The 15134-nt window shown below is 41.3% G+C and overlaps 1 protein-coding gene across 3 annotated transcripts in view; it reads right to left on the bottom strand.

Annotated features, from left to right (window-relative positions):
* alcama (activated leukocyte cell adhesion molecule a) overlaps nt 1-9741 on the bottom strand; it is a 64491-nt gene extending 54750 nt beyond the window's left edge. For all 3 annotated transcript variants that reach the window (XM_078265650.1, XM_078265651.1, XM_078265652.1), the window contains exon 1: nt 9483-9741. In XM_078265650.1, coding sequence (XP_078121776.1) covers nt 9483-9540 — 58 coding nt within the window. In that variant the 5' untranslated portion in view covers nt 9541-9741. The remainder of the gene's footprint in view (nt 1-9482) is intronic.
* Between the last annotated feature and the right edge of the window lie 5393 nt (nt 9742-15134).

Below are 15134 nucleotides of genomic sequence, written 5' to 3'. Positions count from 1 at the left end.
AGTAAGCAAGAGGGTGGCTAGGGGAAAGTAAAAGAGGGAATTCTGTAAACATTGTGTTATAGACTACAAAATCCCTCATGAATGCTACTGAATAAGGATTTTAATTTTGTAACACTGTAATGTTAAGGTTCTATCTGACTTTTTTTATTCAGAATTAAAGTTTTGATTTTTGACATTGTTTTGTGTTTGCGGTTTTAAAATCCTTGTGCGTTAAAAAAAATTCCAAAAATTGAAAGAACAGTTTTTGCCTGCTGGGAAGACAAATCTTTCATGTTTATATCACACAACTGCAGTCGGCTCAAATAGGATGTTACAGTTAGAAGCTCCCAGTTGGTCTAGCTCATGCTAGAGGAATTTGAAAACAAACAAATGCTTCATAGCGAGGCCTTTTCGGGCCTGTTCTGACCTGGTATTAAAATCCGATCAGAGTGATCCGATCGGAAGTGGACAGCTCTAGGTGCGTGTGTTTTCACCTGTCTGTAGAATGTGTCTCCAAAAGCGTCCTCAGTGACCACTTATCATCGGATCTCACTTCCCCACTCTATATGCAAATAAACACGGACATCAATACTGTTTGCATACAGGCTGATTGTGTGTTTATAATGTCAGTTGTTACTTTCACATAAATCAAGTGAAAAATGAAAAAGCGCTGCCCACAGTCTGTCTGTGTGCTGACCACAGACTGTAGCATATATATATATATATATATATATAAAAAGCGTCTTGACATGAGGAGATCTACTGACGGGTGGCAGGACCTGTACAGGTGAGTAAGCTAAGTTTTTAAAAGTCTCAGTGTGTTCAGCTCTCAGTACGTTTGTAGCTTCTAACTGGATCTTGAAGTTTATATTATAACTGCTTTATTTTACATTTCATGTTCGCTTATAGGAGTCGCGTTACGTTACTGCTGATGAAGCCCCAACATTTCCTAATTTTGCTGCTTTATAATAAAAGCATTAAAATAACAAAATAACAGACGACTTTTATTGTGAAGAACTTATAGGAAATGAAACCGTTTTGACCACTCATTTCACAGTGTGAAACTTATAAATAACAGAAGGAGATGACATAAGAGCAGGAAGTTTTGTAGTAGCCTAATGTCCTACATTGGTGAATTCTGGGTCGTTTTTATGAAACTAAAAATAACATTATTTTCAAGGCAACAGTGCTGCAGAGAGCTCGAGACAGACGGGGATATAGGAGCAGGCAGCATGCAGGAACAAAAACACTGACAAACTACTAACAGAATATGATAATACCATCCAAAATGCACGATTCACCCAGAAAACAGGGTCTTCTTTTCAATGTACCCTTAAGCCAGATCTTAAGACACTCATGTCAAGGCATAGCAAGGCTGCTTTATTTATAGAGCACATTTCATTACAGAGAAACTTAATGTGCCTTATATAAAAAAGAGAAATAAAAAAATTAAGCATATTCAACATAAAGCATAATGAAGATAAAAAAGGACATATTTATACATACTCCTAACACACACACACACACAGAGGGCAGGTCCACAGTAACTAAAAGCACCTTTTACACTTAGCGTCTAACACTTTGTATGATCAGGTTCTCACTGATGCACCTGTGCATCTATGTGTTTTATTTCCAAGTTGTCCCAAACTGCTGATTGCTAATGTTGCAACTGCTGTTGCTGCTGTCTTTGGAAACGAAGAGACACGTTTATGCAGCTGAAACTTCCTCTCATCTCGATGTTTACTACCTCATGCATTAAGTTGTGTTCATCATTCATGTCAAAGGACCTGAGGAATTTCTCAAATTTGTCTTGGATTTGCATTCACACAGAGACCTTGTAAAAAATAACAGCCGCTTTGGCAACAACACTTACCTCCACAAAAATTGCTGTTTTAATTACCCATGGTTTCAAACCAAGCTGTACCTTTTCCCCCAGCATCTCTTAAACTCTGCACAACCCAAAAAGTAATACAATACATGAAATATTTCACAATAAAAGAAGTCAGAAATTATTCATCATGTCTTCAGTGGCATATCCTAATTAAGAGCATGTGGTTGCATTGTAAGCTGTAGTTTAAACCCTTGCAGGCTCCTTCAAGTCAATCTGTTGAGTCCAAAGCATGTTGGCTGTTGAATTACAACATTCAATAGCAACAGTACCATTATTTATTATGCTTACAAACTATCTGAGAGCTGGAAGTGGTTTAACACAAACAGGACCATCTACAACTGTAGTGCTTTCATCAAGCATTAGCAATCCTCAGGGGAAAACACAAGATGAATGTTTGCTTTGTGAAGCCACTGGGACGCACCAATTAAAGTAGAAAACAATGTCAACATGACCCACTTTCCTGTCTCCTCGGCGACGCACGTTGTCAGCCACCACTCTGTCAGCAAGGCAGAAGTTGCAACACAGACTCCACATCACCGTGCCTGTACAGTATTAGTTCAACGCACAGCATTGTGCCCTCTGCCCCCTAGGCATGTTTGTGTTCTGCCTACATATACACTGTGTCACACTATATATTGGCATTCAGATACATGTTTCTCTGTCAAATCCAGCTGGTTTAATATGTCCAGGATTAGTCTGCAAACTTGTAATCTGCCTGTGCAGAAATTAAATATTGTGAAATAAAAGCTGAAGGAAGTCACAGAGCAGACGTCTCGCTCAGAAATCTAATTATCTTGAAAAGAGTGGCTATCCCTGATTTTTTAAATGCCACAGTTATTTTGACCGGCTTAAAAAAAAACATAAGATTTAGGCAGATAAAATATGCACCCTGTGTAGCCAATTTTCAGCAGATCTGCATCAGGTGGACTTGAAGTTTCAGAAAAAAATAATTACCGGTAAAAGAAGAATAAAGCAGCTTATCACTGAGTTCATTATTGTATTGTATAAGTAAGTATAAGTATTTATTGTAGTAGCTCGCATAGCTGACCTGAACCTCTCATGAATGCAGGTCAAACAACAGGTCAAATGCTTGCATCTCAAATATCAGGCACACTCATGTCATTAATATGCAAGTCTAGTGTTTCTCCTATAATGCTATAGGCCTGGTGGGCTGTCAGGCTAAAAATACTTTTTTTATGCCAAAAATAAAACCAAATATCAATTCCAGTGTTTTCCATATATTCATTCTGCAGTGACGCACCGCCATGAGTCCATGAACAAGTCCAGTGTCTGTGGTTGTGAACGATGGTGAAAAGGTGGTCTTTTTTGTGTTTTTAGCACAGAAACAAGAAAATATTTGGTTAAAGCAGCCAATTATACAGTAACTTAGGCGGGAATTTGGCCTTGAATGCTCTGATTAATTTTGCATGCAGTAACACACCAGTCATAGTTTAGTTTGAATGAGAACTCAACTCCTGGCATTTGCTCCTGGTGTTCTTCACCACTGGTTTGGAAGGACATAACAGGAGTAACAGGCCAACCAGCTTTAAACGTGACGTTTCTTTCTGTTTAAATAGATGCTGTGCAGTGGATGTAATTCATGCCAGTGTGAAGAGTGGTTTGTGTGGATTTCAAAAGGTAACTGTTAAATATTTGGAAAGGTATGTGATAAATATTTAAAGAAACTTTAAAGTGTTACATTTCAGAAGAGAATTTGGTGTTTTCATAATGCTCCATTATACAGCATGTTTAATCACTATTGTGCTGCTCAGTGTGGATTTCATAGATTGGAGTTCTTTTCTTTCATGGACTTTGTTGGGATATCATTTATCTTTCTAATGTTGATTGGATGAACAGCTGGTTGATAAATGGTCTATGACAGTAGGCCAGGCTATTTTGTTCCTATAAATCCCAAGTTAATTTTACCTCAGTTTTGGCTCATAGCCAGCTGTAGTCAAAAGCATAAGAAATCTCCAGGGAGGGCAGCACTGCTGACTGGTTTTTCTCCAGACCTCCATCAACTCAGTGGTAAAAGAGCTTTTCCTCCTTTCTGGTTCCTTTTAGGGGGCACTCTCAGCTGACATCTAAGGCTGCAACAATGACCACTGGTCATAAGAGTACAAGCTCAGTGAAGGCATCCTTTATGGCTATGATGTTTTTGGGTTTTAAGTGAGTTCTAACAGGATCCCAGGAGGTTTATTCAGTTCAACAACAGCTATCAGCTGAGTCTTACAAATATCTCAGCTAAGGGGTGGAGACTTGTATGTCAGCTCAATAAGTCCCAGTTTGTTCCAGTCCTCACTATCAGGTTTAGTTTCAGTACAGAATATAAGCCAAAATTCACCAGATTGGTCTGTTCTCCGAACAGATCAGTGTCTTCACATTCTGTTCCACACCTTCTCTCTACCAGTTGGCTAATGTATTCAGCAACTACAAAGTGAGCTTCACATTGCAAATACATTTATTCTATCTTTTATTTAAAGTGCATCTAACAGAGCTTCTCAGTGGCCCTCTCTGCGCCCCTAACTGGGGCTTCTGGGTAGGAATAACCTTTTACCTACATAAATAATAGTTTCTGTGCACCGCATGCTCATTCCAAACTCATCCATTCAGGACCCTAATTACACACACACACACCAACTATACAAATATGAAAACAGAAAAAAAATATGTCTTTTAAACACCACATTCATGAGCTTTCCTTTGACCGCCAATTAAAAATATAACAATATTGCTAAAACTTTCATTTTCATGTACAGTAAGAGGTGTGGTTCCAGGGGGATTAAGAAAGTAGATTTCCCTGAGGATTTTGAGCTAAGTCTAACAGAAGGCACCATCTCTGTTACAGTTGAAATTACTCCATTAACGGTTGCAGACAGGGTGGGAGCAAGAGCTTTCTTCAGCCCATCACCATCAGCAGGGTCCAAACATGTTGCAGAAAGGTAATAGAATAACAGATGTCTCTTCACGCTGCTTTAGTGTAAAACGTTTTTATGGCTATGAGATCTGCTACCAACACCGACTTCCCCCATCAACACCATCAGCTCTAGTATTTTCTTTTTTTCCCCTTTAAATGGAAACTGAACTGCCTTTGAGTCCAACCTGTGGATCCCCACACCCCCAGCCACCAAGCTTTCCTGTCACTCCCTATTACAGTCTAATGACATTCCTTAATAGATAATCTAAGAACCCCTCAGTACCCAGGTTATTTTTTCCTGAGTCTCATCCTGTCCCCAGGGACAGTTCTTCCATCAATGAGCAGACATTTTAATCTGACAATTCTACCAATGATGAAAAAAATATTACTGGTAAAACAAAAGTCCTAAGATTAAATTGAGAACACACTGCTTGACTTTTGTTTTGACCGTCAACAACTGAGTCAATCAGAATGCAGAAGCATGATAATACGAGTTAGTTAGAACTGCTTTCATTCCCTGCTGCCTCATTTCCCCACAGGGTTTGTTTTTGGCAAGGTAAACTTCATTGAATTTCAATCAACACAGCGTTTCACTTCTTGTTTTGATGCAGTTCCATGGACTTGAAAAATGTCACTATGAGATCATTACAGAACGGAAACAACCTGACACTCACCAGGGCAACATGAGTCATACTGCCTCATGTGGGTTGTGTGTGTGTGTGTGTGTGTGTGTGTGTGTGTGTGTGTGTGTGTGTGTCTGGGTTTACCTATGATCTCATTTAGTTTCAGCTACTGTTGCTGGTTGATTCTGGACATTTCGGTGAGCAAGGTGCATTTTTTTGTTGGGGGGAGTTGTTGAAAACTGCAGCGGGGGAAGCCCACTGTACTGCCCGACACACAAACTAGCCTGATGTGAGGCCCCAGCATTAGACACACTTCTTACCTTGACAAAAGGGACTGAGAAGATGAATCCCCACTGAGCAAATATATTGTCAAGATGACCTGATTCTGTTTTCTCTTCTGTCATTAGTCTCCCTTTGCTCCGTGCAGTACTTTCACCTAAACATAAATAGATGCCACTGAAGACAGTGTGACTCCGCACCCCCTTTCTCTTCACATATCCACCCGCACCCCTCCCCCTCCCTCACCACTACCCACTACCACAAAGGTATTTTTTCCCTCCAGAAAAAGACAAGCTGTTTTACAGGTCAGGGTAGGTGGAGATAGCATTTCAAATCATCCCGTCCCCCAAGCTAAAGCAACTAAAAGTGCAACGGCATACCACACCCATTATCTTATCTACCCCTTTTTTTAAGGAGGGCAGTTTGGTTTAGGGTAGCTTCACCTATATGCCTATTATTAACCTAATAATAAAACCTAAACTAAATAATAAAACCTAAACCTATTAACCTACGCATTTGGTACTTTGGTCCATTTCAAAGCACTTGTGTATAATCACAGCCTAACTGGAATGAATTATAATCCATGCTCAAAAAGGATCAAAGCTTGACAGCAAAAGAACAGGTACTGTAATGGGGGCTGGGTTAGGGCTGGACAATATATCGATATTATATCGACATCGATATACAGTATGATACTAGATGACGTCTTAAATTTGGGATATCGTAATATAGTGATATGACATAAGTGTTGTCTTTTCCTGGTTTTAGAGGCTGCATTACAGTAAAGTGATGTCATTTTCTAAATTTACCAGGCTGACAGCTGTTCTATTATTTGCCTTTACCCACTTAGTCATTATGTCCACATTACTGATGATTAATCATCTGAAGTCTAATTGTGTAAATTTTTTGTGAAAGCACCAAAAGTCAACCCTACAATATCGCGGCAATATCGACATCGAGGTATTTGGTCAAAATATCGTGATATTTGATTTTCTCCATATTTCCCAGGTAGCATTAACAGCAATTATCATTTAGATTCTCTTTACTGGCCGGAAACTGGAAACAATTTAAAACTTACAAGTTATATTTTATTCAAACTAATCTATTATGAGACTCCCTTTGTTGCAATAATTGAGTTTTAGTCTGTGACACTAACAACGTGAGTTGTCAATACTAAAACCAATCTGTCCTGCAACAGGGAGTCAAAGTCCCGCCTCACCTCAGGGTGGGTTTCTGCTTACTACTTACTTACTACACTTCTCTCTGCTTCGTCATCGAAAGTCCCTGTCAATGATCTTTATTCTAGTTAAACAGTATCTCTAATGCTCTACTGGACAGTAAAATATTAAGACCTTGCAGTTTTAGCCAAAATAATGTAAATGAAACCACACTATTATTTTCCAGCTTTTAAGACAAGAAAATGAAAGAGAAGTACAGCAGACCTACACTATCTGAGGTTAGTGGAAGAAAGGCCATCTTATAAAGGGGACAGGACTTCAGGTCTCTATTATGGAGTACTGATTGCTTCGTGGGCGTTCAGACCAAAACAAAGCGAGGGGCTGTGTTGGTGTTGCTTCAGGTAGCCTACCAATGAGACATAAAATATGATCCAGGAAGTCCAGTTTGAATAAAAGATCCATGAGTTTGAAGGCTATAAGATGCAGAACACTGCACAGTGGTTGATATTACTATGAGACACAATATCACAACTCTAGAAAGTTATCATGTGACAATCATTTTAACTTCTGTTGCAACATTCACGAGGTAGACATACAGCAGTAATCTAACCAGGAATGTGTGTGCATGCCATGAAGGTAAGGGGGCATTTTGTTGCTTGAGGTTCACATTTTTGGAGCCCCATGGCTCTTTTATTCCCTATAGTACTATTACAAATGACTGCAGAGATAAAATGCCACTTCAATCTAAAATGCTTGCTAACACGTAACAGGGGATCTTACTGAATCATGTGAAAGTGCTCTTAATTCACTTGCACTACACTCCTAATGTGAAAAACCTGTTCTCTTAAAAAGCAATTCTTTGTCACTAATGATGACTTTTCTAAACAGTGTTTACCATTCACCTCTACATTTCTTTCCAACAGCCCACACTTTGCAGTACCCCCTCACATCTGTGCTGGCAGCTTACCACTCTAAAGTCACCCTGAAAAGCCTCCCATGGCTTCAAACTTCTGAGCCTGAAAGTCCCTTTGAAAGCTTTCCCTCTTTGATGTGAAGAATGCTACAGATCAAGCTGGAAACTGACTTCAGCTGCTATCTAGTGTGCTTATATCTGTCATCATGTGGAGGATAAATATGGATTTTATCATGAGTGAAATGTGAACCCCACCCCCCAAAAAGTGTTCCCTCCTACTGTGAAGTCACTGATCCAGAGACAGGCCAGAATCATCAAGTGATGGAGATGGTGACTCTGGCTGTATTGAGTACACCAAGAACCAATCACCCCCTCCCTCCACACACACCCACTCAGCCACCCGCCCTCCAGTCACCCTGACAAAGAGCAGCTCTGTGAACGATGAGAGATGGCCAGTGACACAGACACAACTCAGAGATAAGAGCTGGGAGGATATCTATTCTGACTTATCCTGTCTAGTGACACAAGACAATGTGAGTCAGTGGTGCCAGCGCTGGTGATAGTGTTTGAACTCTTTCAGAGCCCAGCCCGTTTTTCTCACCAAGAAAAGCCATTCCCTATCAGCATCAGAGATTATACAGGGCTAAACCACTGATTCCCAAAATAGGGCTTTGCTAGCCCCATGGGGCTTTTTTTTTAATGCTCCAGGTTGTACCCCTCAGTATGATTTAATGAGAATGTTCAGTTGCTTTTTATAGTCTACTTTTATTAGATGTTACATTATCCCACACAAGAGTCAAATACAATCACTTCAAATACAAGTCCACAGCATTTAGACCTTGAGAGGGAAAACACATAAGATCACTTGACTTGAATGACAAAGTCATTTGATGTGGAAGTGTGTTATCTTTGGCCTCTTCAGGCCCATTCAAACACACCCAATAATAAACACACACGCAGCCACACGTAACACACACAAACAAAGTCTTGGGATTCAAACAACCACATCCTTAATTAGAAACAAAGCCCAGGGTTCAAATCCAGCTCCATGGCATCAAATTTCTGCTCCACAGAGCGATGCGGGGCGGGGGGTTGTTTGTTTGGGCAGGGTCGGCTTTAATAAGAGGCTAGGAGGATCGCGGATCGTGAAACCACCTGTATTCAGTTTGCCCACCTGTTATTTACAGGATTTTTTTACTTAACATTTAAAGCTGGCAGAGCTCTTGATGAATCCATAGGCCGAGAGATACTATGACGATACAGACTTTTAGTTTATCTACGCGCCTTTCTATTCGCAACACTTTCCTTTTAGTTTTTTAACGGAAAATGGCTAAATTTCTTTTTAGGGGAAACCCCTCGAAACCAATGATGGATTTTCCACCACGTAACGTAACAGAATAACTAGTAAGTTATTCTGTCACTGCAGCCAAACAAGCGTAAAAAGAAGTAAATATGACGACACATCAGTAGCTAGCCTACTACACAGTCATAAATCAAGAGCGGTAACTTCAGGTGTAGGTTGCTTCACCCTGCAGGTATTAAGCTAACATTCAGGCTATAACCGCCAAGTTACTACACATAACGTGGCTACAGTAGCTAAAGGCAATAGACTAGCTAAGTTACCTGTGTAAAACCACACACAGTATATCGTGTCCAAACTATTCTGAAAGGTATTCCTACTACATAAAATAACTTGGCTTACCTTGGAGAAGCGTCCCGGCGCTCACGAAAGCCAGCAATAGGAAGGCAGCGGAGTCCATCCTTAAACAGAAACTGTACGGGTCTGTGGATACCTCTGGTGAGCTTTAAGAAATGAGGAGTTGAAGTCGGTCTGAGCTGTACAAATATGGCCCGCAGATATGTCACTCTTGTTTGGAAGAGGCGTGGAAAGTCCGAAACATACCAAGCAGTTTCGGTGAGGGAGCGCAGGTGAAATACAGCGAGCTGACTGCGAGGACAGGAGGAGGAGGAGGAGGCGGAGGCGGAGGAGGAGGCGGAAGCTCCTCGGGACTTTTGCTCTTATGTCGCCTTGAAATGCTGTCGGAAATATGGACACTCCCACAGCACGTGAAGGTCAGCAAACAAAACCTCAAATACTACAGTTAAAAGTCTGTTTTTTGTTCAGCGTAGCCTGATATGACGTTGCGGAAGTGTAGAGCTTTGAGACATTCCCGAAACAATAAAAGGCATGTAAAGTAGACTACAGCAACTTTTGCAGGAAAGTATTATCACAAATCAGAAATCACCAAGACAAATCACACAGCAGAATCTCGGTATCATTCTGGGAACAAGGAGGGGGCTTAGCTGATGAATGACAAAATATTAGGCTATTGGTTGAGGTGATGCATTATGCAGACTATGGGGTAGCTTAAAAATATTTCACCGTTGGAAAGACAAATATATCTTTAATTGGGTCACTTATGTAGTAGAAATGTGAACCAAATTACAGAAATTGGTGCCTTCTAGGCCGAGATAAACCAGAAAATGTGTTTTTGGCTCATGGATGAAAGACACCAAATCCCAGAATGCACTTGCTTCACTGCTTTATGGTCCGTTCTATACATGGATTTCTCGGCAACGTCATCACTGCTTGCGCATGCAACCAGGGGGCAGAAAGAAGACGTGTTTCGTGTAGCTAGTAGTAGTAGTAGCAGCATAGCGTAAGTCAAAATGCCAAGGAGTTGTTGCGCGGTTAATTGTACAAACAGAGCAAGAAACATGGGTGCCTGATGTTTAACATACCTAGGGGGAAGCATGCTTTTGCCAAAAACCGGCGGAGGTTATGGCTTCAAGCCATAAGAAGGGCAGATTGGGGTCATATGCAAGTCAGGCTCCCATTGTATCAATCAGAAAAGTTGCAGCTTGTTCAGCTAAGTGATATCTACCTGTCAGGGCTGTAGTACTCGAGTCCGGACCATAGACAGTTAAAGGTCTGGACTCGAGACAAGTTTAGACTGTTAGATAAAGCTACGCCGAAGTTTTGCTAATGTTAGCGCAACAGCGTTAGCCTAGCCTGCTAGGTAAATATTACGACTGCCTTTGGAGTTTCTTACATCTACATCCACGTTGTCAACATAAGACCTGTGGCGTTAGTGCTCATTTTGTACCAAAATTTTAGTGAATGAAATATTAAGCTTCGCTCCTACGAGATGGGTGGGTTTTTATTACATTACACACAAAGCTAACTGGCTATAATTAGCCTGTACGTATGCTAGCGGACATTAGCTAACGTTGCCGAGACAACGGCAGTTGAGTTTCGGCGAGCTAACCACGACAGTGTTGTCGCCCTCTCGCCCACAATCAACCTCTGCAGCTAAAACCAGTCAACCTGCAGTGATGTTTTGAAATGGAGACACGCATATCGTACCTTTTCCCGGAAATCCTGGCCATTATTTTAAGGCATAAACCAACCATAGGGGTGCACTCAGGGGTAGCTAACCCTGCTGCTAACACTGGCTATTATATTAGCCTAAAATGATAATTATAGCTATACATATATATCACAGTAACACTACAAAATTAAAGACAGACAAACAGATCCAACTAAAATCACATTTTATTGAGTCAGCAGTTATATACAAACAATAAGGAAAGCTTCAATACTTAAGGTTGTTGCAGTAGCGGACCAGCTCACCAATCTGGCTTTCTGCCCCAGGTATGCGCACACACCCTGTAATGTTTGTAAACAGGAAACCCGTGTATTATGGTGCGTTCCATTATTCTCAACGAACCGACTCGGACCTCGGATATGACGTCACTTCCATACTTTAGCGTTCTTGTTATGGTTTTGGTGTTTTGTCTTGTCTTATTGTAGTCTGTTTTCTTGTCATTTTTGTAGCCTGGTTTTCTGTCATGTGTTGTTTCATTCTGTTGTGTGATTATTGGTCTTGTTTTATGTTCTGTTTCCTGTTTTATTTTGATAGTCTGTTCTCTAGTCTGTGATTGCCTGATGTTTTCCACCTGTTTCCCAGCCCTTGTGTCACCTGCCTCTTGTTACCTCGTTACCCTCTGTATTTAGTCTGTGTTCCCCTTGTCCTGTGTCAGATGTGTGTGTGTGTGTGTGTGTGTGTGTGTGTGTGTGTGTGTGTGTGTGTGTGTGTGTGTGTGTGTGTGTGTGTGCGCGCGCGCGCGCGCGCGTGCGTGCGTGCGTGCGTGCGTGCGTGTGTTTGTGCCGGTCAGCTATTCTCTGGACTCCCTTGGTTATTGTTTTGTGTTTTGGTTTAATAAATCCTCAACTTCAACTTTCTCCTGCCTGCCTGCCTGCTCTCTGCCTTTGGGTCCTCAACTTCCCGGAACTTAACAGTTCTGGTATGTTTTGCGCGTCTGTCAGTACCCGATCCGTACCGCCTGTAAGATCTGTTCTGCGCATAATTACGTAGTAGAAAACTAACAATGTCCCTGTGCGATTTGTACCATGCATGCGTTGCAACACTTTACGACCAAACATCACAACTTTTTTATTAAATCTTTATTATACAATAGTCATAGCTACAAACAATTGAGACTTGTCACTGATCCAAAACCGTGTAGCGACGTCATTGTTGTGTTGTTTATGTTAATGTTTTTACTTTTAATACTTCGTCTTGACTAATAACCATAGACTGTCTGTTATTAATGCGATGAAGTGTAAACGTACATAAGTGTCCTTTTGAAGACGGGATGACAGCTCTTCCAGCCACCACTGCTGTATACCACTCTAGTAGCTACACGCTAATGGCAGTAAACATGTCATCTTAGCTGGCAATGTTGTTAAATTCTCCCCAATTCCGGGTCACATTCCTGCTGAAACATCTCCGATTGTGTAGTGTTTGGTTCAGAAGCCTTTATCTGCGATTTTTGACGTTAGAAAGTGCTGCTTCGTTCCACTACAATCTAACGTTAGCATACTCATAGCTAACTATTGTAGCTGCATGCTAACGCGACATAGCGGAGCATATATAGCTAGCTATATATGTACGTATGTAGCAGGACTTTGTACCGTTAAAAAAACACCAATAAATGCTTCTAAACCAAATACTAAACAAATACAAATACAGTAAAGTGACCGGAATTTGGGGTGAAATGTCCAGCATTGAGCTACATAATAGTTTGCTAGGAGTTAGCTGGTCTCTCACGGAGATCTCATTTGTAGCCCTGTTTTTACCTGATACTTTCATAGAAGTACAAACACATGAAGCGAGAGGTATACACATGCTTAAACTTTATTTAAAGCATGATTAACCTGAAGCAGGACGGAGTCATGACTTGAAATACCAAAGCAAGGCTTCTAGCTCAGGCTAGCTAGCGTTAGCAAATTACCTTCAAAGTTGCAAAGAAATGATGAAACGTGAAATTTGAAGCCTTTATTTAATTTGCTACATGGTGTTGTACTGGATGGCCGGACGACCCTCCATATATCATTAACAGATACTTTAGGCAACTCCAGCAAACACCTTGTAAACTTCATCTCTGCCATCATAACAGTCTACTGTCACTGTCTAATGTTTTCTTCTGGTAACCAGAAATGTCCAAACATCCTTACGGCAATGCGTGCATAGAGCTGTGAAGTTTGCCAGTGTTCGCACAAGTGTAGAACTGATCAGGCAGTGTCGTAAAACACATTGAGTTTCTGCACATGCGCTGAATTATGCGCATGCGCAGAACGGATTTTACAGGCGGTACAGATCGGGTACTGACAGCGTCCGAGTCGGAAAAAAAACATGGACACCACCCGGAAAGCTGTTGCTATGGTAGCACTGGCCGAGTTAGCAACGCTAGCCACGTTAGCAAACAAGGCTTCATTCAATATTGCACTCACAACAAGACCGATTCCCATACCAACAGGCAGTGAAACGGACGCAGTAAGGTATTGCAGTAATACGAGTGATTAAAATCTTCATTTAAACAGCCAAAGCGGTCCAAAAACAATGAAAACAATTCATACTACAAGTCACACAGGGCACTGCCATCTTGGAATCCGTATCGGAATTCTTGCTCGGTGTCCTCACGGTTGTCCGAGTTCCGAGCTCGGAAATCCGAGGAAAGGGGGCGTGTTGGTGCGTGTTGCTAGGCAACGTCTGTCTTCCTAGTCGGAACTCCGACTCGGATAAATAATAGAACGCACCACAAGCCCCCAGGAAGAGTCTAAAAGCCACCATGGGCTTAGTGGATAACGGTGGTACTGCACCCCATGGCCCAGAAAGACTTTTCACATAGACTTTGCATGGCGAAAGAAACGTCTATATTTCAGCGGATAATTTGTTTCGGGGTATATCAACTTACCAGCCTGAACACTGAAAGGGTCCTTGTTTAAAACGTCACGTTTTTAACATTCACTAGAAGCGAATCCAGAATTATTAAATTTGGCATGATGGACTGCGCCCGCCCGCTCACATGACTGTTCTCCCGAGGTCATGTAGCTAGCTGTAATAAAGGATATAGCTAATGGTTGTAATTCACCATGTGTTCTATTAATACGTCCATGGTATTATCTTATGAAGTTATGATACATCCAAGGGATGTATGTATGCTGTAAAGCCTGTTAGCTACGTGGCTGTAACGTCATTAGCATTTCCCAAACTGGCGGGCTATCGGCTAGCTAGCTAGTTGCTAACATTAGGGGTAGTTAGCATGGCTGTATTAAGATCTATAGCTACATAGCTAGCTATATGCCTACATAGTGATTACATCACCTTGGTTCTCTCTTATGATACATCCGAGGGCTGTATGCTGTAAAGCTTGTAACGTGGATGAGAGCTGAAGCCATGGATGAGCTTTGTTCACGAAACTGCAGGCTAACTGCTAGCGCTAGTTAGTAGCTAGCTACTAGCACGACATAATTATTAAATCTCCTTGGTTGTCTAGCTAAATACATCTATCGTTTATTTAGCTAAGCACGTAAATGATCGGGAACAATGAAAACACAATGTTTAAAGTTAGTGAATGAACAATGAAAATTGTTGAAAAATGCCGAGTTCATGAGTTCGCCACTTGTAAGGGACACGAGAGATAAGCTCATGAACGAGCATGTTGCTACCGGTTGCAAAGACAACACAAACAAATTGTTGCTAGTGCACGTGTCCATCTGGACGTCATGGGCCAACAATGCGGAAGATCCAAGCTCCATGTTTGCTTTATGCGCTTTTGAGCACTCTCATTGCAATGTACGGGGCTTCCCACAAACACTGTATCCAGTTCTCTTAATACATCCATGACCAGAATGCTTGAAGTGTGGAAGTGACGTCATATCCAAGGTCGGTTCGTTGAGAATGGAGAATAATCGAACTCCACTCCCAAGCCACACCTACCGTTTACAGACAGACAGTGAGGCAGCATTCAACTCAACTCAAATGTGTTTTATTGTCATTTTAACCAT

This window comes from Sander vitreus, chromosome 13 (assembly GCF_031162955.1).
Source record: "Sander vitreus isolate 19-12246 chromosome 13, sanVit1, whole genome shotgun sequence".
NCBI lineage: Eukaryota > Metazoa > Chordata > Actinopteri > Perciformes > Percidae > Sander > Sander vitreus.
Note: the sequence above shows the minus strand (reverse complement) of the source record. Positions and strands in the feature narration are given on the sequence as shown.